Source organism: Cygnus atratus, chromosome 33 (genome assembly GCF_013377495.2).
Source record: "Cygnus atratus isolate AKBS03 ecotype Queensland, Australia chromosome 33, CAtr_DNAZoo_HiC_assembly, whole genome shotgun sequence".
NCBI lineage: Eukaryota > Metazoa > Chordata > Aves > Anseriformes > Anatidae > Cygnus > Cygnus atratus.
Window position 1 is genome coordinate 160,940 of NC_066394.1, and position 23,185 is coordinate 184,124.

The 23,185-nt window shown below is 52.3% G+C and overlaps 2 protein-coding genes and 4 non-coding genes across 6 annotated transcripts in view; 4 read left to right on the forward strand and 2 right to left on the reverse strand.

Annotated features, from left to right (window-relative positions):
• Positions 1-23,185, forward strand: part of LOC118260317 (zinc finger protein OZF-like) — a 177,032-nt gene that overhangs the window by 55,015 nt on the left and 98,832 nt on the right. The gene's annotated exons all lie outside the window — the stretch shown is intronic.
• TRNAV-CAC (transfer RNA valine (anticodon CAC)) lies at positions 108-180 on the reverse strand. The gene has a single exon. It is a non-coding gene; the product is annotated as a tRNA-Val (tRNA).
• TRNAK-CUU (transfer RNA lysine (anticodon CUU)) lies at positions 587-659 on the forward strand. The gene has a single exon. It is a non-coding gene; the product is annotated as a tRNA-Lys (tRNA).
• On the forward strand, positions 841-948 carry TRNAL-CAA (transfer RNA leucine (anticodon CAA)). The gene is made up of 2 exons: positions 841-878; positions 903-948. It is a non-coding gene; the product is annotated as a tRNA-Leu (tRNA).
• On the forward strand, positions 1,431-1,503 carry TRNAV-CAC (transfer RNA valine (anticodon CAC)). The gene has a single exon. It is a non-coding gene; the product is annotated as a tRNA-Val (tRNA).
• Positions 16,627-23,088, reverse strand: LOC118260297 (E3 ubiquitin-protein ligase TRIM39-like). The gene is made up of 6 exons (XM_035570463.2): positions 22,660-23,088; positions 21,606-21,701; positions 20,646-20,876; positions 19,940-19,962; positions 19,174-19,289; positions 16,627-18,517 (listed from the first exon to the last, which is right to left on the reverse strand). Exons 1-6 carry the CDS (start codon positions 23,077-23,079, stop codon positions 18,003-18,005), a joined length of 1,401 nt encoding a protein of 466 aa, XP_035426356.1. The 5' UTR covers positions 23,080-23,088; the 3' UTR covers positions 16,627-18,002.

Below are 23,185 nucleotides of genomic sequence, written 5' to 3' on the forward strand. Positions count from 1 at the left end.
GATTGAAACTTGTGCTGTAAAGAGAGAGTTTATTTTCAGCCGTGGCTTTTCGACCTCCTGACCAGCTTTAAGAACAAGTGAAAGAATAAATATTAAAATTTTTCCCGTGTTTCTGCCCGGTTTCGAACCGGGGACCTTTCGCGTGTGAGGCGAACGTGATAACCACTACACTACAGAAACACTATATACTGCTTTTTCTGCCCTCCCTCTCCCCTCACCTGGACACCAAATTTATTTTGGGCTAAAAATGCGCGGAAAAAAAGAAAAGAGACTTTTTCCCGAGATTACACATAAAAAGGCACCTACGTGTCCTAATGCTATTATTCATCCAAGCAGGAAGAGTTTTATTTATGCGGTCCTTCCCGGCCGAACCCATTTTTAATTAATTATAGGGTTAAAAAATGCATAAATCACCTGCTGGGGAAGGGTGGGGGGAGTTTTCAGTCCTTCCAAAAAATCTTTGTGCTGATTTTTTATTTTTTTATTTTTTTTTGTAGCAGATCTCCGTGAGCACATTGCAGAAAAGGAGGCTGAAACCACCGGAAACCATCACCAAAATAAGGATGAAAAGGGTCACAACTAAGCAGCCCGGCTAGCTCAGTCGGTAGAGCATGAGACTCTTAATCTCAGGGTCGTGGGTTCGAGCCCCACGTTGGGCGTGTAATCTTTTTTTTCATTTTCACAAACTATCAGCTGAAAACCATCCCTGATTTCCCAGTGCCCGGACTAGTGACGAATCACCACGAAACCCCAAGAAGAAAGAAAAAAGAAAGGGGAAAAAAAAAACTGAATTAATTTTTAAGGTCTTTATAATCCCGTTTAAGACCGTTTTACATCACAGTCAGGATGGCCGAGTGGTCTAAGGCGCCAGACTCAAGGCTCTGCCTTCCCGCAGCTGGGCATTCTGGTCTCCGAATGGAGGCGTGGGTTCAAATCCCACTCCTGACACACGTGTTTTATTATTTCTTTTTCAGTTATTTTCCCCAAAAGAAATGCTCATTTCGCCCTGAGACCGAAAATCCCCCTGTGCTGCATGATTTCTGACCGCAAATGGTTGACTTAAGGGAGTTTTCCCCAAAGCTGGGCTCCGCCTCGGGCTGGGAACTGCCGAAAAAGGGTTGTTTCACTTTTATTTTGAATTCTCTCGTATTCAGCAAGCTTCTTTTGAGCAAACTACTCACTTACAGCAATTTTGATTTAAGGGGGGGCTTTCTACTTTGCACTTTGATTTTTTGCAAGCCAAATTGCTTTTAAAAAGTGTTTTTTTGGGAGACGAATGCGGTTTTTTTTGTTTGGTTTTTTGTTTTTTTTTTTTTGAGAGAGAGGAGGTTTTTGGGGGTGCCCGTGGTCCAATTTAGGTGCTGGGAGGAGGTAGGGTGCGGGCAGCGTACGGGCAGAGCACGGACAGGGAAGGACAGGTGGGCAGGGCAGTTTCTGTAGTGTAGTGGTTATCACGTTCGCCTCACACGCGAAAGGTCCCCGGTTCGAAACCGGGCAGAAACACCCTAAATTTTCCATATACTTTAATATCCTTATATATATTTTACTTTATTCTATTCTCTTTTACTTTGTTTTACTTTGATTTTACTTTATTTTACTTTAGTTTATTTTAGTTTATTTTATTTAACTTTATTTTACTTTACTTGATTTTCTTTTTATTTTATTTTATTCTGTCTTCCCCATTTTTGGAAAAAAAAAATATTCCAAGTATTCTTGCAAGCGTTTCCGATTTCTGCCAGGTCTTGCAGCGCTTGGCACAAGCACAGCCCACTCCCCCGAAGAGACATTGCCCTTAAGTACCGGGAAAGGTGCAGCACCTGCCCGAGTTCCCCGCGCCCGTGAGGGCGTGCTTTGGTCCACTTCCTTGGAGTTTGTTTGTTTGTAGGCATTTATGAGGGGCGCTTTGTTTAGCGCAAGAGGTGAGTGTCGTGCAAGCTGGGCGCTTGTTGCGCGTGGAGCGTTGCTGAAAAGGGAAGCGTGCGTGGGTTGGGAAGAGGCGCGAGGAAAAAGGCGAGGGTGAGGGAAGTTGCGTAAGCGTGTGTTTTTTGGGTGAGGAGAGAGAGAGCTGGGGCAAAGGGAGCGGGTGTTGGGGGAGGCAAAAGTGAGCTCCCCGGCCGGCAATCGAACCCGGGCCGCGGCATTGAGCGTGCCGAATCTTCCCCCCTCGGCTATCCGGGGAGGTCGGGGGCCGGGGCTGTCTTGGCGCTTTTGTCCACGCCCGGCCCCCAGCCGCCTGGCCAGCAAGCGCCGGCCACAAAGAAGGCGCCGAGCACGCTGCCCACGAGCCGCTCGCTTCTTCCCACTTGCACGCCTCGCCTTCAGCGCCTGAGCCCAAGCAAGCTGCCCACACCACCCAACGCCCAGCTCCACCATTGCTTCGGCTAGCCCAACCCACTCAGGCCACTCGGTGCCACGGAAGCTGACAAATGCTTCGCCAGCACCCTCCACACCCTCCGCCTTCCTTCTTGCACGCCCGCCTTGCCAGTAGGCAGCACCTCAGCCCACGCCTGTTGCTCAACGACAGGCTGAAGCCAGCCCTGCTTCGGCACCATTGCTTTCTCTTGCCTTTACGCATGGACAGATGCCTTTGCACGCCACCTAGGCAATGTCGGCTGCTGTGTACTTGGAGGACTCCGGCAAACACTTGTTGAGCTCTGTGGAAATGACATGGCGTAGAACTTGCCAGCGTTGTGCATTGATTAGGTTGTCTCGCCCATTGATTAGCTTGTTGCCTTCTTCTGGGAAGAAAGGTAGGAAAAGGTGAAGCAGTCAGGAAGTCCTAAAGGCTTTTGCATGTTGGTCCACGGCGTCTATGCTCAGTCACGACGCTCAGCGGGATGAAAAGTGCAGGTGCAGGGTGCAGCAAACAGCAGGGATGCACGATCTGTTGGAGATTTGGCTCAGCTCTGTCGCTCTTCTCCAACAGAGAGGTTTTCTTCATGTCCCCAAAAGCCATCTTTGGAGTGATGAGACCCCACAGTGTCTCCAGATTTGGGTGAGTGAGACTTGAGGCATGGGGAGGGTCAGGGGGACAGGGTGAACTGGCATCCCCTCCCCAGGCAGAGCAGAGGGAGGATTTGCTCCCCTGCAAAGGACGTCGGCGGGTAGGTGAAGATGGGCGCCTGGTTGTGGGAGTCGAAAAACGCCACGCGCCCTGCCTCGTAGTCCAGGTAAATCCCAATCACCCTGGGGGCAGTGAGCAGGGAGATGGGGCTGGTAGGAGAGGTGAGAGCCTGGTACTGGCTCCCACATTGCCCCACCGCCCAGATGCCCACTTCGGGGTTGACGCTGATCCGTCCCTTCCTCCTCACCGACTCCTTGGCCACCCCAACGGCCCAGGCTTCCCCGTCAGCCACCTCCACCTCCCAGTAGTGCCTGCCCGTGCTGAAACCCTCGCAGCCCAGCACGCAGCGGGACGAATCAAAGCGTTTGGGGTTATCGGGCACAGGCTGGCGGGTGTCTTCCCATCTCACGCGTTTGCGATCCTCGGACAGGACCAGCCGGGGATGCGCCGTCTCCGGATCCAGTGTCAGGCTTACTGAGGACAAAGAGAAGATGAACATCAGAGACATGGTCCTAAATGACCTTAACGTCATGTTTTGTCTATGTAATGTCTATTTTCCCCAGCTTGGCTTGACTGGGACACTCCAGCTCCCAGTCCAGGGGCTCTCCTTGTTTGCTGGAGTGATGGAAGAATTGTTTTATGCCCATGAGCAAAGAAAAGGAAGAGAAATGTGACTGCACAAGGGGAAATCGATCTAGAAAAGCAAGGCTTTGAAGTGTGGATATTTTTTTTCTGGTAGTCTCCAGGCCATTGAAAAGAAGACAGGAATCCTCCACTGTCCCATGATCTTCATTTTTTTAAGATCGCCAATGTTGCCAGCAGCTCCAGAGGGAAATGTTTGCAACACTCACCTTGTTAGGAGAGCTGCTGCTGTGCAGGACTCTACGTGACATCCCACAGGCATCCCAACACTGACCTGGCTCCCCAGGTCCTGCCAGGAGGCAAATTCGTCCTCCCTCATGCAATCAGCCAGAGTAATTGCACCTTGCTATGCTAACACACGGGGCGTGTTGGAGGTGTCTCTTTGTGACATTGCACCAGGACTTCTACTCCGCTGAGATCTTCCTGAAATCCACTGCAAACAGACCCAGGTGCAACCTCCAGCCCTCTCCTCCCCGGTTCCTCTCTACCTTGAAATTTCATCAGCATCTCCTTGAGGGCAATGTTCTTCTGGGGAAGACTGGTGGGTGTCTCAGCCAGCTCAGGCGATGCCTCCAGGGGCTTCTGGGCGCTCTCTCTCTCAAGCCTGGAAGGAAAGGAAAGCTGGCTCATAATACTGCCTTTGCTCGTTATTCTCATGATGAGAATTTCTGACTGATTTTCAACTGGGATTTCTTACAAAGAAATAATAGTGGGGCTGGAGCAAAGCACGGGTACTAGGGTAGTCATTAATGAACTCCCCAAGAAGCATCTGCTGACCCAGAGCACTATTTTGTCCCAAACACCAAGCAGTGAAGAGCTTCTCTCACGATCAGCAATGCTCTACATCAAGGGAAATACAAACAATAAAAGATGCCTTTCCTTGCCTGGATTTACCTTTAAAATAACCCACCTTCTTGGTCCATGTCCAAAGAGCATTATTCACGAAGAGGTCAGTTATGGGGGTGGAAGTTCATACTGAAATTCCCCTTCCACCCAAATGCACTCCTTGGTGTTTAAACATCCAGATATTTTAGCTGCTGGGTTGTAATTTATGGTGGGCATCTGACAGCTTTTCCTGGTCTTCAGGATCCTACTGGGACCAGGGCACTTTCTGCAGTGTCCTAGCTTTATCCTATGTGTCTATGCAGTCTCTGGGAGGGTCATATGGGACTGGGATTTTGGAGTCCATCAGTGTCACCACCGTAGAAATAAACAACATTAACATCATAATAACGTGTGGGAGAAGCCACAAACCTGCTCAGGATGTTCCTGCTGTCCTACAAGGGAAGAATGAGAGAAGGAGAATTAGGACAGAGCAACGTCAACCTGACAATAAACAACAAGAGGCTGCCTTGGGGTGACCTCAGGCAACCACTCTAAAATGACAGGGTCTAAAATAGTACTGCAGTTGCCCTGCACTGCTGCTTGCAGATGTGCTGCGGGGTTTGGCAAGGTCACGGCAGCACCATTTAACGAGCTGCTCGTTGTAGTTATCTGCCCTCACCCTTCGTGTCCCTTCTCCTGGGGCACGGCTGTTACTGTCGCTAACGCACACTACTGCTTTGGCATAGGCAACTGTTTGAAAGCAGGAGTTAAGCAGAGCCTGCAGCCGGGCTCAGGTGCCTGGTTTGATGACTACGTAAGGAGGAGGTGAGCCACAGCTAGGCACCGCTTTTTGTTTCTCCGCGGTGTCTTGTTGGGATTTAGAGCATCTTTCTGCACGTAGACACGTACAGTCAGACGGAGGAGTCCCATACCCATCGTCCTTAAGTAGGGATTTAAAGCAATTGGGCTTGGTTTAAAACGTTCAGAAGGACAGCTGGGCCAGTGAAGAAAAGAAATGTCTTTCATTTTCTTAAAAAGCTTTGAAGGATAATAGTTTAAAAGGAGCGTTTAGGATGAATTTGCCCCCTGGCTTGGTGACACCGGTGATGCTGAAGGCCAGCAGTCTTCCCTGGGGCTCTCACCTGCAGGAGTTCGTACGCTGGCTGCTGACACCGCTCTTCCAGCTCACGGATCTGCTCGCCCACGGAGGAGATCTCCTCCAAGAGCTTGGCGATGTTCTCCTCCTGCCTCGTCACGATCTCGTGGTCCAGCTTTGCTAGCTGGCCCAAGAGGAGCTGCTCCTGTCGCTCCACGAACTGGTGCAGCTCCTTGGTTTCGGCCACGACCTTCCGCCTCTCCGCTTCTACCCTTTCCCGCAACAAGTGCACGCAAGGGAGAGGCAGGGAGAAATTGCTTGGGGGCAATTGCAACAGAGCAGATCTCATGTGTTGACTTTAGGTGCAACACAGCCATAAATTCACAAATTCCGGTGAGCGTTGCAGAGCAGAGGAATGTGTAATATTTTGGCCTTTTGTTTTCTTTGTTTTCATTGCCGTTTCCAGGCCGAAGGTGCTGGCAGAGAGCGTTTGCCACGGACTGTAATCTTTGTACCTAAAATGGTGCAGACCTTTGAACAGCAGGGAAAGATACACACCAACACCATAGGCAGGTAAGTCAGGGAATATGCATTTTATTGTATATTACGCATATATGTATATATGTACGTATATATATTGTGTATATGAGCTATGTCTTTTCTTTTACCTTCTTTATTTTAGTTTATTTTTCTTTATTTTACTTTACTTGATTTTCTTTTTATATTTCTTTTTATTTTTCTTTTCTGTTATTCTGTCTTCCATTGTTTTGGAAAAAAGCAACTTGCAAGTATTCTTGCAAGCGTTTCCGATTTCTGCCAGGTCTTGCAGCGCTTGGCACAAGCACAGCCCACTCCCCCGAAGAGACATTGCCCTTAAGTACCGGGAAAGGTGCAGCACCTGCCCGAGTTCCCCGCGCCCGTGAGGGCGTGCTTTGGTCCACTTCCTTGGAGTTTGTTTGTTTGTAGGCATTTATGAGGGGCGCTTTGTTTAGCGCAAGAGGTGAGTGTCGTGCAAGCTGGGCGCTTGTTGCGCGTGGAGCGTTGCTGAAAAGGGAAGCGTGCGTGGGTTGGGAAGAGGCGCGAGGAAAAAGGCGAGGGTGAGGGAAGTTGCGTAAGCGTGTGTTTTTTGGGTGAGGAGAGAGAGAGCTGGGGCAAGGGGAGCGGGTGTTGGGGGAGGCAAAAGCGAGCTCCCCGGCCGGCAATCGAACCCGGGCCGCGGCATTGAGCGTGCCGAATCTTCCCCCCTCGGCTATCCGGGGAGGTCGGGGGCCGGGGCTGTCTTGGGGCTTTTGTCCACGCCCGGCCCCCAGCCGCCTGGCCAGCAAGCGCCGGCCACAAAGAAGGCGCCGAGCACGCTGCCCACGAGCCGCTCGCTTCTTCCCACTTGCACGCCTCGCCTTCAGCGCCTGAGCCCAAGCAAGCTGCCCACACCACCCAACGCCCAGCTCCACCATTGCTTCGGCTAGCCCAACCCACTCAGGCCACTCGGTGCCACGGAAGCTGACAAATGCTTCGCCAGCACCCTCCACACCCTCCGCCTTCCTTCTTGCACGCCCGCCTTGCCAGTAGGCAGCACCTCAGCCCACGCCTGTTGCTCAACGACAGGCTGAAGCCAGCTCTGCTTCGGCACCATTGCTTTCTCTTGCCTTTACGCATGGACAGATGCCTTTGCACGCCACCTAGGCAATGTCGGCTGCTGTGTACTTGGAGGACTCCGGCAAACACTTGTTGAGCTCTGTGGAAATGACATGGCGTAGAACTTGCCAGCGTTGTGCATTGATTAGGTTGTCTCGCCCATTGATTAGCTTGTTGCCTTCTTCTGGGAAGAAAGGTAGGAAAAGGTGAAGCAGTCAGGAAGTCCTAAAGGCTTTTGCATGTTGGTCCACGGCGTCTATGCTCAGTCACGACGCTCAGCGGGATGAAAAGTGCAGGTGCAGGGTGCAGCAAACAGCAGGGATGCACGATCGGTTGGAGATTTGGCTCAGCTCTGTCGCTCTTCTCCAGGAGAGAGGTTTAAAAATCACTCTAAAATGACGGGTCTAAAATAGTACTGCGTTGCCCGCACGCTGCTTGCAGATGTGCTGCGAGGTTTGGCAAGGTCACGGCAGCACCATTTAACGAGCTGCTCGTTGTAGTTATCTGCCCTCACCCTTCGTGTCCCTTCTCCTGGGGCACGGCTGTTACTGTCGCTAACGCACACTACTGCTTTGGCATAGGCAACTGTTTGAAAGCAGGAGTTAAGCAGAGCCTGCAGCCGGGCTCAGGTGCCTGGTTTGATGACTACGTAAGGAGGAGGTGAGCCACAGCTAGGCACCGCTTTTTGTTTCTCCGCGGTGTCTTGTTGGGATTTAGAGCATCTTTCTGCACGTAGACACGTACAGTCAGACGGAGGAGTCCCATACCCATCGTCCTTAAGTAGGGATTTAAAGCAATTGGGCTTGGTTTAAAACGTTCAGAAGGACAGCTGGGCCAGTGAAGAAAAGAAATGTCTTTCATTTTCTTAAAAAGCTTTGAAGGATAATAGTTTAAAAGGAGCGTTTAGGATGAATTTGCCCCCTGGCTTGGTGACACCGGTGATGCTGAAGGCCAGCAGTCTTCCCTGGGGCTCTCACCTGCAGGAGTTCGTACGCTGGCTGCTGACACCGCTCTTCCAGCTCACGGATCTGCTCGCCCACGGAGGAGATCTCCTCCAAGAGCTTGGCGATGTTCTCCTCCTGCCTCGTCACGATCTCGTGGTCCAGCTTTGCTAGCTGGCCCAAGAGGAGCTGCTCCTGTCGCTCCACGAACTGGTGCAGCTCCTTGGTTTCGGCCACGACCTTCCGCCTCTCCGCTTCTACCCTTTCCCGCAACAAGTGCACGCAAGGGAGAGGCAGGGAGAAATTGCTTGGGGGCAATTGCAACAGAGCAGATCTCATGTGTTGACTTTAGGTGCAACACAGCCATAAATTCACAAATTCCGGTGAGCGTTGCAGAGCAGAGGAATGTGTAATATTTTGGCCTTTTGTTTTCTTTGTTTTCATTGCCGTTTCCAGGCCGAAGGTGCTGGCAGAGAGCGTTTGCCACGGACTGTAATCTTTGTACCTAAAATGGTGCAGACCTTTGAACAGCAGGGAAAGATACACACCAACACCATAGGCAGGTAAGTCAGGGAATATGCATTTTATTGTATATTACGCATATATGTATATATGTACGTATATATATTGTGTATATGAGCTATGTCTTTTCTTTTACCTTCTTTATTTTAGTTTATTTTTCTTTATTTTACTTTACTTGATTTTCTTTTTATATTTCTTTTTTATTTTTCTTTTCTGTTATTCTGTCTTCCATTGTTTTGGAAAAAAGCAACTTGCAAGTATTCTTGCAAGCGTTTCCGATTTCTGCCAGGTCTTGCAGCGCTTGGCACAAGCACAGCCCACTCCCCCGAAGAGACATTGCCCTTAAGTACCGGGAAAGGTGCAGCACCTGCCCGAGTTCCCCGCGCCCGTGAGGGCGTGCTTTGGTCCACTTCCTTGGAGTTTGTTTGTTTGTAGGCATTTATGAGGGGCGCTTTGTTTAGCGCAAGAGGTGAGTGTCGTGCAAGCTGGGCGCTTGTTGCGCGTGGAGCGTTGCTGAAAAGGGAAGCGTGCGTGGGTTGGGAAGAGGCGCGAGGAAAAAGGCGAGGGTGAGGGAAGTTGCGTAAGCGTGTGTTTTTTGGGTGAGGAGAGAGAGAGCTGGGGCAAGGGGAGCGGGTGTTGGGGGAGGCAAAAGCGAGCTCCCCGGCCGGCAATCGAACCCGGGCCGCGGCATTGAGCGTGCCGAATCTTCCCCCCTCGGCTATCCGGGGAGGTCGGGGGCCGGGGCTGTCTTGGGGCTTTTGTCCACGCCCGGCCCCCAGCCGCCTGGCCAGCAAGGGCCGGCCACAAAGAAGGCGCCGAGCACGCTGCCCACGAGCCGCTCGCTTCTTCCCACTTGCACGCCTCGCCTTCAGCGCCTGAGCCCAAGCAAGCTGCCCACACCACCCAACGCCCAGCTCCACCATTGCTTCGGCTAGCCCAACCCACTCAGGCCACTCGGTGCCACGGAAGCTGACAAATGCTTCGCCAGCACCCTCCACACCCTCCGCCTTCCTTCTTGCACGCCCGCCTTGCCAGTAGGCAGCACCTCAGCCCACGCCTGTTGCTCAACGACAGGCTGAAGCCAGCTCTGCTTCGGCACCATTGCTTTCTCTTGCCTTTACGCATGGACAGATGCCTTTGCACGCCACCTAGGCAATGTCGGCTGCTGTGTACTTGGAGGACTCCGGCAAACACTTGTTGAGCTCTGTGGAAATGACATGGCGTAGAACTTGCCAGCGTTGTGCATTGATTAGGTTGTCTCGCCCATTGATTAGCTTGTTGCCTTCTTCTGGGAAGAAAGGTAGGAAAAGGTGAAGCAGTCAGGAAGTCCTAAAGGCTTTTGCATGTTGGTCCACGGCGTCTATGCTCAGTCACGACGCTCAGCGGGATGAAAAGTGCAGGTGCAGGGTGCAGCAAACAGCAGGGATGCACGATCGGTTGGAGATTTGGCTCAGCTCTGTCGCTCTTCTCCAGGAGAGAGGTTTAAAAATCACTCTAAAATGACGGGTCTAAAATAGTACTGCGTTGCCCGCACGCTGCTTGCAGATGTGCTGCGGGGTTTGGCAAGGTCACGGCAGCACCATTTAACGAGCTGCTCGTTGTAGTTATCTGCCCTCACCCTTCGTGTCCCTTCTCCTGGGGCACGGCTGTTACTGTCGCTAACGCACACTACTGCTTTGGCATAGGCAACTGTTTGAAAGCAGGAGTTAAGCAGAGCCTGCAGCCGGGCTCAGGTGCCTGGTTTGATGACTACGTAAGGAGGAGGTGAGCCACAGCTAGGCACCGCTTTTTGTTTCTCCGCGGTGTCTTGTTGGGATTTAGAGCATCTTTCTGCACGTAGACACGTACAGTCAGACGGAGGAGTCCCATACCCATCGTCCTTAAGTAGGGATTTAAAGCAATTGGGCTTGGTTTAAAACGTTCAGAAGGACAGCTGGGCCAGTGAAGAAAAGAAATGTCTTTCATTTTCTTAAAAAGCTTTGAAGGATAATAGTTTAAAAGGAGCGTTTAGGATGAATTTGCCCCCTGGCTTGGTGACACCGGTGATGCTGAAGGCCAGCAGTCTTCCCTGGGGCTCTCACCTGCAGGAGTTCGTACGCTGGCTGCTGACACCGCTCTTCCAGCTCACGGATCTGCTCGCCCACGGAGGAGATCTCCTCCAAGAGCTTGGCGATGTTCTCCTCCTGCCTCGTCACGATCTCGTGGTCCAGCTTTGCTAGCTGGCCCAAGAGGAGCTGCTCCTGTCGCTCCACGAACTGGTGCAGCTCCTTGGTTTCGGCCACGACCTTCCGCCTCTCCGCTTCTACCCTTTCCCGCAACAAGTGCACGCAAGGGAGAGGCAGGGAGAAATTGCTTGGGGGCAATTGCAACAGAGCAGATCTCATGTGTTGACTTTAGGTGCAACACAGCCATAAATTCACAAATTCCGGTGAGCGTTGCAGAGCAGAGGAATGTGTAATATTTTGGCCTTTTGTTTTCTTTGTTTTCATTGCCGTTTCCAGGCCGAAGGTGCTGGCAGAGAGCGTTTGCCACGGACTGTAATCTTTGTACCTAAAATGGTGCAGACCTTTGAACAGCAGGGAAAGATACACACCAACACCATAGGCAGGTAAGTCAGGGAATATGCATTTTATTGTATATTACGCATATATGTATATATGTACGTATATATATTGTGTATATGAGCTATGTCTTTTCTTTTACCTTCTTTATTTTAGTTTATTTTTCTTTATTTTACTTTACTTGATTTTCTTTTTATATTTCTTTTTATTTTTCTTTTCTGTTATTCTGTCTTCCATTGTTTTGGAAAAAAGCAACTTGCAAGTATTCTTGCAAGCGTTTCCGATTTCTGCCAGGTCTTGCAGCGCTTGGCACAAGCACAGCCCACTCCCCCGAAGAGACATTGCCCTTAAGTACCGGGAAAGGTGCAGCACCTGCCCGAGTTCCCCGCGCCCGTGAGGGCGTGCTTTGGTCCACTTCCTTGGAGTTTGTTTGTTTGTAGGCATTTATGAGGGGCGCTTTGTTTAGCGCAAGAGGTGAGTGTCGTGCAAGCTGGGCGCTTGTTGCGCGTGGAGCGTTGCTGAAAAGGGAAGCGTGCGTGGGTTGGGAAGAGGCGCGAGGAAAAAGGCGAGGGTGAGGGAAGTTGCGTAAGCGTGTGTTTTTTGGGTGAGGAGAGAGAGAGCTGGGGCAAGGGGAGCGGGTGTTGGGGGAGGCAAAAGCGAGCCTCCCCGGCCGGCAATCGAACCCGGGCCGCGGCATTGAGCGTGCCGAATCTTCCCCCCTCGGCTATCCGGGGAGGTCGGGGGGCCGGGGCTGTCTTGGGGCTTTTGTCCACGCCCGGCCCCCAGCCGCCTGGCCAGCAAGGGCCGGCCACAAAGAAGGCGCCGAGCACGCTGCCCACGAGCCGCTCGCTTCTTCCCACTTGCACGCCTCGCCTTCAGCGCCTGAGCCCAAGCAAGCTGCCCACACCACCCAACGCCCAGCTCCACCATTGCTTCGGCTAGCCCAACCCACTCAGGCCACTCGGTGCCACGGAAGCTGACAAATGCTTCGCCAGCACCCTCCACACCCTCCGCCTTCCTTCTTGCACGCCCGCCTTGCCAGTAGGCAGCACCTCAGCCCACGCCTGTTGCTCAACGACAGGCTGAAGCCAGCTCTGCTTCGGCACCATTGCTTTCTCTTGCCTTTACGCATGGACAGATGCCTTTGCACGCCACCTAGGCAATGTCGGCTGCTGTGTACTTGGAGGACTCCGGCAAACACTTGTTGAGCTCTGTGGAAATGACATGGCGTAGAACTTGCCAGCGTTGTGCATTGATTAGGTTGTCTCGCCCATTGATTAGCTTGTTGCCTTCTTCTGGGAAGAAAGGTAGGAAAAGGTGAAGCAGTCAGGAAGTCCTAAAGGCTTTTGCATGTTGGTCCACGGCGTCTATGCTCAGTCACGACGCTCAGCGGGATGAAAAGTGCAGGTGCAGGGTGCAGCAAACAGCAGGGATGCACGATCGGTTGGAGATTTGGCTCAGCTCTGTCGCTCTTCTCCAGGAGAGAGGTTTAAAAATCACTCTAAAATGACGGGTCTAAAATAGTACTGCGTTGCCCGCACGCTGCTTGCAGATGTGCTGCGAGGTTTGGCAAGGTCACGGCAGCACCATTTAACGAGCTGCTCGTTGTAGTTATCTGCCCTCACCCTTCGTGTCCCTTCTCCTGGGGCACGGCTGTTACTGTCGCTAACGCACACTACTGCTTTGGCATAGGCAACTGTTTGAAAGCAGGAGTTAAGCAGAGCCTGCAGCCGGGCTCAGGTGCCTGGTTTGATGACTACGTAAGGAGGAGGTGAGCCACAGCTAGGCACCGCTTTTTGTTTCTCCGCGGTGTCTTGTTGGGATTTAGAGCATCTTTCTGCACGTAGACACGTACAGTCAGACGGAGGAGTCCCATACCCATCGTCCTTAAGTAGGGATTTAAAGCAATTGGGCTTGGTTTAAAACGTTCAGAAGGACAGCTGGGCCAGTGAAGAAAAGAAATGTCTTTCATTTTCTTAAAAAGCTTTGAAGGATAATAGTTTAAAAGGAGCGTTTAGGATGAATTTGCCCCCTGGCTTGGTGACACCGGTGATGCTGAAGGCCAGCAGTCTTCCCTGGGGCTCTCACCTGCAGGAGTTCGTACGCTGGCTGCTGACACCGCTCTTCCAGCTCACGGATCTGCTCGCCCACGGAGGAGATCTCCTCCAAGAGCTTGGCGATGTTCTCCTCCTGCCTCGTCACGATCTCGTGGTCCAGCTTTGCTAGCTGGCCCAAGAGGAGCTGCTCCTGTCGCTCCACGAACTGGTGCAGCTCCTTGGTTTCGGCCACGACCTTCCGCCTCTCCGCTTCTACCCTTTCCCGCAACAAGTGCACGCAAGGGAGAGGCAGGGAGAAATTGCTTGGGGGCAATTGCAACAGAGCAGATCTCATGTGTTGACTTTAGGTGCAACACAGCCATAAATTCACAAATTCCGGTGAGCGTTGCAGAGCAGAGGAATGTGTAATATTTTGGCCTTTTGTTTTCTTTGTTTTCATTGCCGTTTCCAGGCCGAAGGTGCTGGCAGAGAGCGTTTGCCACGGACTGTAATCTTTGTACCTAAAATGGTGCAGACCTTTGAACAGCAGGGAAAGATACACACCAACACCATAGGCAGGTAAGTCAGGGAATATGCATTTTATTGTATATTACGCATATATGTATATATGTACGTATATATATTGTGTATATGAGCTATGTCTTTTCTTTTACCTTCTTTATTTTAGTTTATTTTTCTTTATTTTACTTTACTTGATTTTCTTTTTATATTTCTTTTTTATTTTTCTTTTCTGTTATTCTGTCTTCCATTGTTTTGGAAAAAAGCAACTTGCAAGTATTCTTGCAAGCGTTTCCGATTTCTGCCAGGTCTTGCAGCGCTTGGCACAAGCACAGCCCACTCCCCCGAAGAGACATTGCCCTTAAGTACCGGGAAAGGTGCAGCACCTGCCCGAGTTCCCCGCGCCCGTGAGGGCGTGCTTTGGTCCACTTCCTTGGAGTTTGTTTGTTTGTAGGCATTTATGAGGGGCGCTTTGTTTAGCGCAAGAGGTGAGTGTCGTGCAAGCTGGGCGCTTGTTGCGCGTGGAGCGTTGCTGAAAAGGGAAGCGTGCGTGGGTTGGGAAGAGGCGCGAGGAAAAAGGCGAGGGTGAGGGAAGTTGCGTAAGCGTGTGTTTTTTGGGTGAGGAGAGAGAGAGCTGGGGCAAGGGGAGCGGGTGTTGGGGGAGGCAAAAGCGAGCCTCCCCGGCCGGCAATCGAACCCGGGCCGCGGCATTGAGCGTGCCGAATCTTCCCCCCTCGGCTATCCGGGGAGGTCGGGGGGCGGGGCTGTCTTGGGGCTTTTGTCCACGCCCGGCCCCCAGCCGCCTGGCCAGCAAGGGCCGGCCACAAAGAAGGCGCCGAGCACGCTGCCCACGAGCCGCTCGCTTCTTCCCACTTGCACGCCTCGCCTTCAGCGCCTGAGCCCAAGCAAGCTGCCCACACCACCCAACGCCCAGCTCCACCATTGCTTCGGCTAGCCCAACCCACTCAGGCCACTCGGTGCCACGGAAGCTGACAAATGCTTCGCCAGCACCCTCCACACCCTCCGCCTTCCTTCTTGCACGCCCGCCTTGCCAGTAGGCAGCACCTCAGCCCACGCCTGTTGCTCAACGACAGGCTGAAGCCAGCTCTGCTTCGGCACCATTGCTTTCTCTTGCCTTTACGCATGGACAGATGCCTTTGCACGCCACCTAGGCAATGTCGGCTGCTGTGTACTTGGAGGACTCCGGCAAACACTTGTTGAGCTCTGTGGAAATGACATGGCGTAGAACTTGCCAGCGTTGTGCATTGATTAGGTTGTCTCGCCCATTGATTAGCTTGTTGCCTTCTTCTGGGAAGAAAGGTAGGAAAAGGTGAAGCAGTCAGGAAGTCCTAAAGGCTTTTGCATGTTGGTCCACGGCGTCTATGCTCAGTCACGACGCTCAGCGGGATGAAAAGTGCAGGTGCAGGGTGCAGCAAACAGCAGGGATGCACGATCGGTTGGAGATTTGGCTCAGCTCTGTCGCTCTTCTCCAGGAGAGAGGTTTAAAAATCACTCTAAAATGACGGGTCTAAAATAGTACTGCGTTGCCCGCACGCTGCTTGCAGATGTGCTGCGGGGTTTGGCAAGGTCACGGCAGCACCATTTAACGAGCTGCTCGTTGTAGTTATCTGCCCTCACCCTTCGTGTCCCTTCTCCTGGGGCACGGCTGTTACTGTCGCTAACGCACACTACTGCTTTGGCATAGGCAACTGTTTGAAAGCAGGAGTTAAGCAGAGCCTGCAGCCGGGCTCAGGTGCCTGGTTTGATGACTACGTAAGGAGGAGGTGAGCCACAGCTAGGCACCGCTTTTTGTTTCTCCGCGGTGTCTTGTTGGGATTTAGAGCATCTTTCTGCACGTAGACACGTACAGTCAGACGGAGGAGTCCCATACCCATCGTCCTTAAGTAGGGATTTAAAGCAATTGGGCTTGGTTTAAAACGTTCAGAAGGACAGCTGGGCCAGTGAAGAAAAGAAATGTCTTTCATTTTCTTAAAAAGCTTTGAAGGATAATAGTTTAAAAGGAGCGTTTAGGATGAATTTGCCCCCTGGCTTGGTGACACCGGTGATGCTGAAGGCCAGCAGTCTTCCCTGGGGCTCTCACCTGCAGGAGTTCGTACGCTGGCTGCTGACACCGCTCTTCCAGCTCACGGATCTGCTCGCCCACGGAGGAGATCTCCTCCAAGAGCTTGGCGATGTTCTCCTCCTGCCTCGTCACGATCTCGTGGTCCAGCTTTGCTAGCTGGCCCAAGAGGAGCTGCTCCTGTCGCTCCACGAACTGGTGCAGCTCCTTGGTTTCGGCCACGACCTTCCGCCTCTCCGCTTCTACCCTTTCCCGCAACAAGTGCACGCAAGGGAGAGGCAGGGAGAAATTGCTTGGGGGCAATTGCAACAGAGCAGATCTCATGTGTTGACTTTAGGTGCAACACAGCCATAAATTCACAAATTCCGGTGAGCGTTGCAGAGCAGAGGAATGTGTAATATTTTGGCCTTTTGTTTTCTTTGTTTTCATTGCCGTTTCCAGGCCGAAGGTGCTGGCAGAGAGCGTTTGCCACGGACTGTAATCTTTGTACCTAAAATGGTGCAGACCTTTGAACAGCAGGGAAAGATACACACCAACACCATAGGCAGGTAAGTCAGGGAATATGCATTTTATTGTATATTACGCATATATGTATATATGTACGTATATATATTGTGTATATGAGCTATGTCTTTTCTTTTACCTTCTTTATTTTAGTTTATTTTTCTTTATTTTACTTTACTTGATTTTCTTTTTATATTTCTTTTTTATTTTTCTTTTCTGTTATTCTGTCTTCCATTGTTTTGGAAAAAAGCAACTTGCAAGTATTCTTGCAAGCGTTTCCGATTTCTGCCAGGTCTTGCAGCGCTTGGCACAAGCACAGCCCACTCCCCCGAAGAGACATTGCCCTTAAGTACCGGGAAAGGTGCAGCACCTGCCCGAGTTCCCCGCGCCCGTGAGGGCGTGCTTTGGTCCACTTCCTTGGAGTTTGTTTGTTTGTAGGCATTTATGAGGGGCGCTTTGTTTAGCGCAAGAGGTGAGTGTCGTGCAAGCTGGGCGCTTGTTGCGCGTGGAGCGTTGCTGAAAAGGGAAGCGTGCGTGGGTTGGGAAGAGGCGCGAGGAAAAAGGCGAGGGTGAGGGAAGTTGCGTAAGCGTGTGTTTTTTGGGTGAGGAGAGAGAGAGCTGGGGCAAGGGGAGCGGGTGTTGGGGGAGGCAAAAGCGAGCCTCCCCGGCCGGCAATCGAACCCGGGCCGCGGCATTGAGCGTGCCGAATCTTCCCCCCTCGGCTATCCGGGGAGGTCGGGGGGCGGGGCTGTCTTGGCGCTTTTGTCCACGCCCGGCCCCCAGCCGCCTGGCCAGCAAGCGCCGGCCACAAAGAAGGCGCCGAGCACGCTGCCCACGAGCCGCTCGCTTCTTCCCACTTGCACGCCTCGCCTTCAGCGCCTGAGCCCAAGCAAGCTGCCCACACCACCCAACGCCCAGCTCCACCATTGCTTCGGCTAGCCCAACCCACTCAGGCCACTCGGTGCCACGGAAGCTGACAAATGCTTCGCCAGCACCCTCCACACCCTCCGCCTTCCTTCTTGCACGCCCGCCTTGCCAGTAGGCAGCACCTCAGCCCACGCCTGTTGCTCAACGACAGGCTGAAGCCAGCTCTGCTTCGGCACCATTGCTTTCTCTTGCCTTTACGCATGGACAGATGCCTTTGCACGCCACCTAGGCAATGTCGGCTGCTGTGTACTTGGAGGACTCCGGCAAACACTTGTTGAGCTCTGTGGAAATGACATGGCGTAGAACTTGCCAGCGTTGTGCATTGATTAGGTTGTCTCGCCCATTGATTAGCTTGTTGCCTTCTTCTGGGAAGAAAGGTAGGAAAAGGTGAAGCAGTCAGGAAGTCCTAAAGGCTTTTGCATGTTGGTCCACGGCGTCTATGCTCAGTCACGACGCTCAGCGGGATGAAAAGTGCAGGTGCAGGGTGCAGCAAACAGCAGGGATGCACGATCGGTTGGAGATTTGGCTCAGCTCTGTCGCTCTTCTCCAGGAGAGAGGTTTTCTTCATGCCCCCAAAAGCCATCTTTGGAGTGATGAGACCCCACAGTGTCTCCAGATTTGGGTGAGTGAGACTTGAGGCGTGGGGAGGGTCAGGGGGACAGGGTGAACTGGCATCCCCTCCCCAGGCAGAGCAGAGGGAGGATTTGCTCCCCTGCAAAGGACGTCGGCGGGTAGGTGAAGATGGGCGCCTGGTTGTGGGAGTCGAAAAACGCCACGCGCCCTGCCTCGTAGTCCAGGTAAATCCCAATCACCCTGGGAGCAGTGAGCAGGGAGATGGGGCTGGTAGGAGAGGTGAGAGCCTGGTACTGGCTCCCACATTGCCCCACCGCCCAGATGCCCACTTCGGGGTTGACGCTGATCCGTCCCTTCCTCCTCACCGACTCCTTGGCCACCCCAACGGCCCAGGCTTCCCCGTCAGCCACCTCCACCTCCCAGTAGTGCCTGCCCGTGCTGAAACCCTCGCAGCCCAGCACGCAGCGGGACGAATCAAAGCGTTTGGGGTTATCGGGCACAGGCTGGCGGGTGTCTTCCCATCTCACGCGTTTGCGATCCTCGGACAGGACCAGCCGGGGATGCGCCGTCTCTGGATCCAGTGTCAGGCTTACTGAGGACAAAGAGAAGATGAACATCAGAGACATGGTCCTAAATGACCTTAACGTCATGTTTTGTCTATGTAATGTCTATTTTCCCCAGCTTGGCTTGACTGGGACACTCCAGCTCCCAGTCCAGGGGCTCTCCTTGTTTGCTGGAGTGATGGAAGAATTGTTTTATGCCAATGAGCAAAGAAAAGGAAGAGAAATGTGACTGCACAAGGGGAAATCGATCTAGAAAAGCAAGGCTTTGAAGTGTGGATATTTTTTTTCTGGTAGTCTCCAGGCCATTGAAAAGAAGACAGGAATCCTCCACTGTCCCATGATCTTCGTTTTTTTAAGATCGCCAATGTTGCCAGCAGCTCCAGAGGGAAATGTTTGCAACACTCACCTTGTTAGGAGAGCTGCTGCTGTGCAGGACTCTACGTGACATCCCACAGGCATCCCAACACTGACCTGGCTCCCCAGGTCCTGCCAGGAGGCAAATTCGTCCTCCCTCATGCAATCAGCCAGAGTAATTGCACCTTGCTATGCTAACACACGGGGCGTGTTGGAGGTATCTCTTTGTGACATTGCACCAGGACATCTACTCCGCTGAGATCTTCCTGAAATCCACTGCAAACAGACCCAGGTGCAACCTCCAGCCCTCTCCTCCCCGGTTCCTCTCTACCTTGAAATTTCATCAGCATCTCCTTGAGGGCAATGTTCTTCTGGGGAAGACTGGTGGGTGTCTCAGCCAGCTCAGGCGATGCCTCCAGGGGCTTCTGGGCGCTCTCTCTCTCAAGCCTGGAAGGAAAGGAAAGCTGGCTCATAATACTGCCTTTGCTTGTTATTCTCATGATGAGAATTTCTGACTGATTTTCAACTGGGATTTCTTACAAAGAAATAATAGTGGGGCTGGAGCAAAGCACGGGTACTAGGGTAGTCATTAATGAACTCCCCAAGAAGCATCTGCTGACCCAGAGCACTATTTTGTCCCAAACACCAAGCAGTGAAGAGCTTCTCTCACGGTCAGCAATGCTCTACATCAAGGGAAATACAAACAATAAAAGATGCCTTTCCTTGCCTGGATTTACCTTTAAAATAACCCACCTTCTTGGTCCATGTCCAAAGAACATTATTCACGAAGAGGTCAGTTATGGGGGCGGAAGTTCATACTGAAATTCCCCTTCCACCCAAATGCACTCCTTGGTGTTTAAACATCCAGATATTTTAGCTGCTGGGTTGTAATTTATGGTGGGCATTTGACAGCTTTTCCTGGTCTTCAGGATCCTACTGGGACCAGGGCACTTTCTGCAGTGTCCTAGCTTTATCCTATGTGTCTATGCAGTCTCTGGGAGGGTCATATGGGACTGGGATTTTGGAGTCCATCAGTGTCACCACCGTAGAAATAAACAACATTAACATCATAATAACGTGTGGGAGAAGCCACAAACCTGCTCAGGATGTTCCTGCTGTCCTACAAGGGAAGAATGAGAGAAGGAGAATTAGGACAGAGCAACGTCAACCTGACAATAAACAAGAGGCTGCCTTGGGGTGACCTCAGGCAACCACTCCAAAATGACAGGTCTAAAATAGTACTGCATTGCCTGCATGCTGCTTGCAGATGTGCTGCAGGGTTTGGCAAGGTCACGGCAGCACCATTTAACGAGCTGCTCGTTGTAGTTATCTGCCCTCACCCTTCGTGTCCCTTCTCCTGGGGCACGGCTGTTACTGTCGCTAACGCACACTACTGCTTTGGCATAGGCAACTGTTTGAAAGCAGGAGTTAAGCAGAGCCTGCAGCCGGGCTCAGGTGCCTGGTTTGATGACTACGTAAGGAGGAGGTGAGCCACAGCTAGGCACCGCTTTTTGTTTCTCCGCGGTGTCTTGTTGGGATTTAGAGCATCTTTCTGCACGTAGACACGTACAGTCAGACGGAGGAGTCCCATACCCATCATCCTTAAGTAGGGATTTAAAGCAATTGGGCTTGGTTTAAAACGTTCAGAAGGACAGCTGGGCCAGTGAAGAAAAGAAATGTCTTTCATTTTCTTAAAAAGCTTTGAAGGATAATAGTTTAAAAGGAGCGTTTAGGATGAATTTGCCCCCTGGCTTGGTGACACCGGTGATGCTGAAGGCCAGCAGTCTTCCCTGGGGCTCTCACCTGCAGGAGTTCGTACGCTGGCTGCTGACACCGCTCTTCCAGCTCACGGATCTGCTCGCCCACGGAGGAGATCTCCTCCAAGAGCTTGGCGATGTTCTCCTCCTGCCTCGTCACGATCTCGTGGTCCAGCTTTGCTAGCTGGCCCAAGAGGAGCTGCTCCTGTCGCTCCACGAACTGGTGCAGCTCCTTGATTTCGGCCACGACCTTCCGCCTCTCCGCTTCTACCCTTTCCTGCAAAAAATGCACGCAAGGGAGAGAGAGGCAGGGAGAAATTGCTTGGGGGCAATTGCAACAGAGCAGATCTCATGTGTTGACTTTAGGTGCAACACAGCCATAAATTCACAAATTCCGGTGAGCGTTGCAGAGCAGAGGAATGTGTAATATTTTGGCCTTTTGTTTTCTTTGTTTTCATTGCCGTTTCCTAGGCCGAAGGTGCTGGCAGAGAGCGTTTGCCACGGACTGTAATCTTTGTACCTAAAATGGTGCAGACCTTTGAACAGCAGGGAAAGATACACACCAACACCATAAGTAGCTAAGTCAGGGAAAGGGGCAGGGAAAGGGAAATCACGCCAAGAAAGACGCAGTTGGGTGATTGATTCCCTTTTCCACATATATTAATAAGGGGAATGTTATGTGCCCCACTTGTGAGCAAACTGAGGAAGAAAAATCTCAGCAATAACCTGGCCAAATCCAACACATGCTCATGGCCAGATAAGGTGCTCAAGGAGCCAGGAGGCATGGGCGGAATAGAAGTAGCTCTTAACTAATTATGGTAGCTGTCCCCACCACCCTGACCTTCCTGCCGTGGAGACATTCCCAATCTGCACATGCAAAGGACCACGGAGATGTGATCTTTGGCCGTGGCACACCTTCTGTCTCCACATCCATCGCCGTGGCCAGAAGAATGACCAAAAGGGAGAAAAGAGAGAAAGACACCACCGCCCAGGGATGGATCCTTACGAGGAAATTCAGGCTTCTCCCCTCCTCAGCCATTTTCAGCCCCAGCAGCTTTTCCCTCCTGTCCTTCAGGATCTGCACATGAGCCTGGAATTTCTCCTGAATAGAGAAGAAACATTTTGATGGTGCATTTTCTTCCTCCAGCTGGTCCATCCCTCCACTTTCATCCCACCTAGCTCAGTCTATCTCCTACAAATTCACTCTCCCCTGCTTAATAATATGGTGATCTGGCTCTGGTAATTAATAAACCCTCATTTCTGGCAGAGAAAGGGAGGTGGGCAGACAGAATGGGCCGCTTTCTCCCAAAACCACGGAGAAATTGTTGGCATAGGTTAGAAAAGGAAATACTCGGGCAAGGCACAAGGAACTTCAAATGACTGGGGAGACCCTGCTGGCATCTCCTCGGGTTCAGTGCCGACCCAAAACGTAAGCTCAGGCTGTTTGCTCACATCCCATACCGAGGAATATGTTTTCCTCCCCAACCTTGCAGCCTGGGCAATGCCCCATATCCAGTGTTCAGTCCAGCTTAGGGTGGCAAGACCATATCCTCCACCTCCCCTGGGTGGTGAGACCAGGGATGCATTCATTGCCTGTATGTGGTGAGAGCAAATTTTACGCCTCACCCGCAGACAAAAAAAGCATTTTTCACTGCAACCAGCACAAAACTGAACCCTGCCTTGCACCCCGAGACCAGATTCTTTTGGTAGAAATCAGCTTCTCCTGCACAGGGAGCATCTCCTGCACCCCAAATGGCCAAGGCAGCATAGCTGCCCCTGCTTTGAGCAGGAGCTGGGATTAAATATCTTCTGGGCTCCTTTCCAGCATGGTTTATACAACGCTATTATGATGATCTGGGAATGACAGCTTCAAGAAAATCGGGATGGCCAGGAAGTAGAAGTGGGGGGAGCACGGAGCAAGCAGGGAGGAGGTCGGCTGTAATCCAACCCGTGGATCGGAAGGGGTGGAAACGCAAACATTTACAAGCATTTCTCGGGGCAGCTCCCTGACCCAGTCCCCTCCTCCTCCCCGAGTTTCCCCCCCTCCGGAGCCCTCTTACCTTGTGCTCCTCTGCAGCCTCCTCGATGGGGACCACGGGGTGGGCGCGATGCGCCTGGGACTCCCTGCAGACCAGGCAGATGGGGGTCTGGTCCTCCTCGCAGAAGAGTTTCAGAGCCTCCTGGTGCTTCTCGCACAGCCTCTCCCCCCCTGCCCCTCCTTTGGCTGCCTGCAGGCTCAGCCTCTTGGCTATCTCGATGATTTTCGCCAGCTCCCGGTTGGGTCTCAGGTTTCTCTGCGGGGCCGTCTCTTTGCACCGCGGGCAGGTGAAATTCGCCTCCTCTTCCTCCCAGCAGCGGGTGATGCACGCCCGGCAGAAATTGTGGCCGCAGTGGATGGAGACGGGGTCTTGGAAGAAGCCCAGGCAGATGGAGCAGGAGGCTTCATCCTGGAAGCTTTCTGCAGGGATGTCTTCAGCCATGGTCTTCTTGGTGGCGAAGATGACGGGGCAGCTTTCGTTTTCCGCCCCGGCTGGTCTCGCCGTTGGCTGCTCCCCTTCTTGCAGGTGCCTGGGGCCCCGAGGGAGG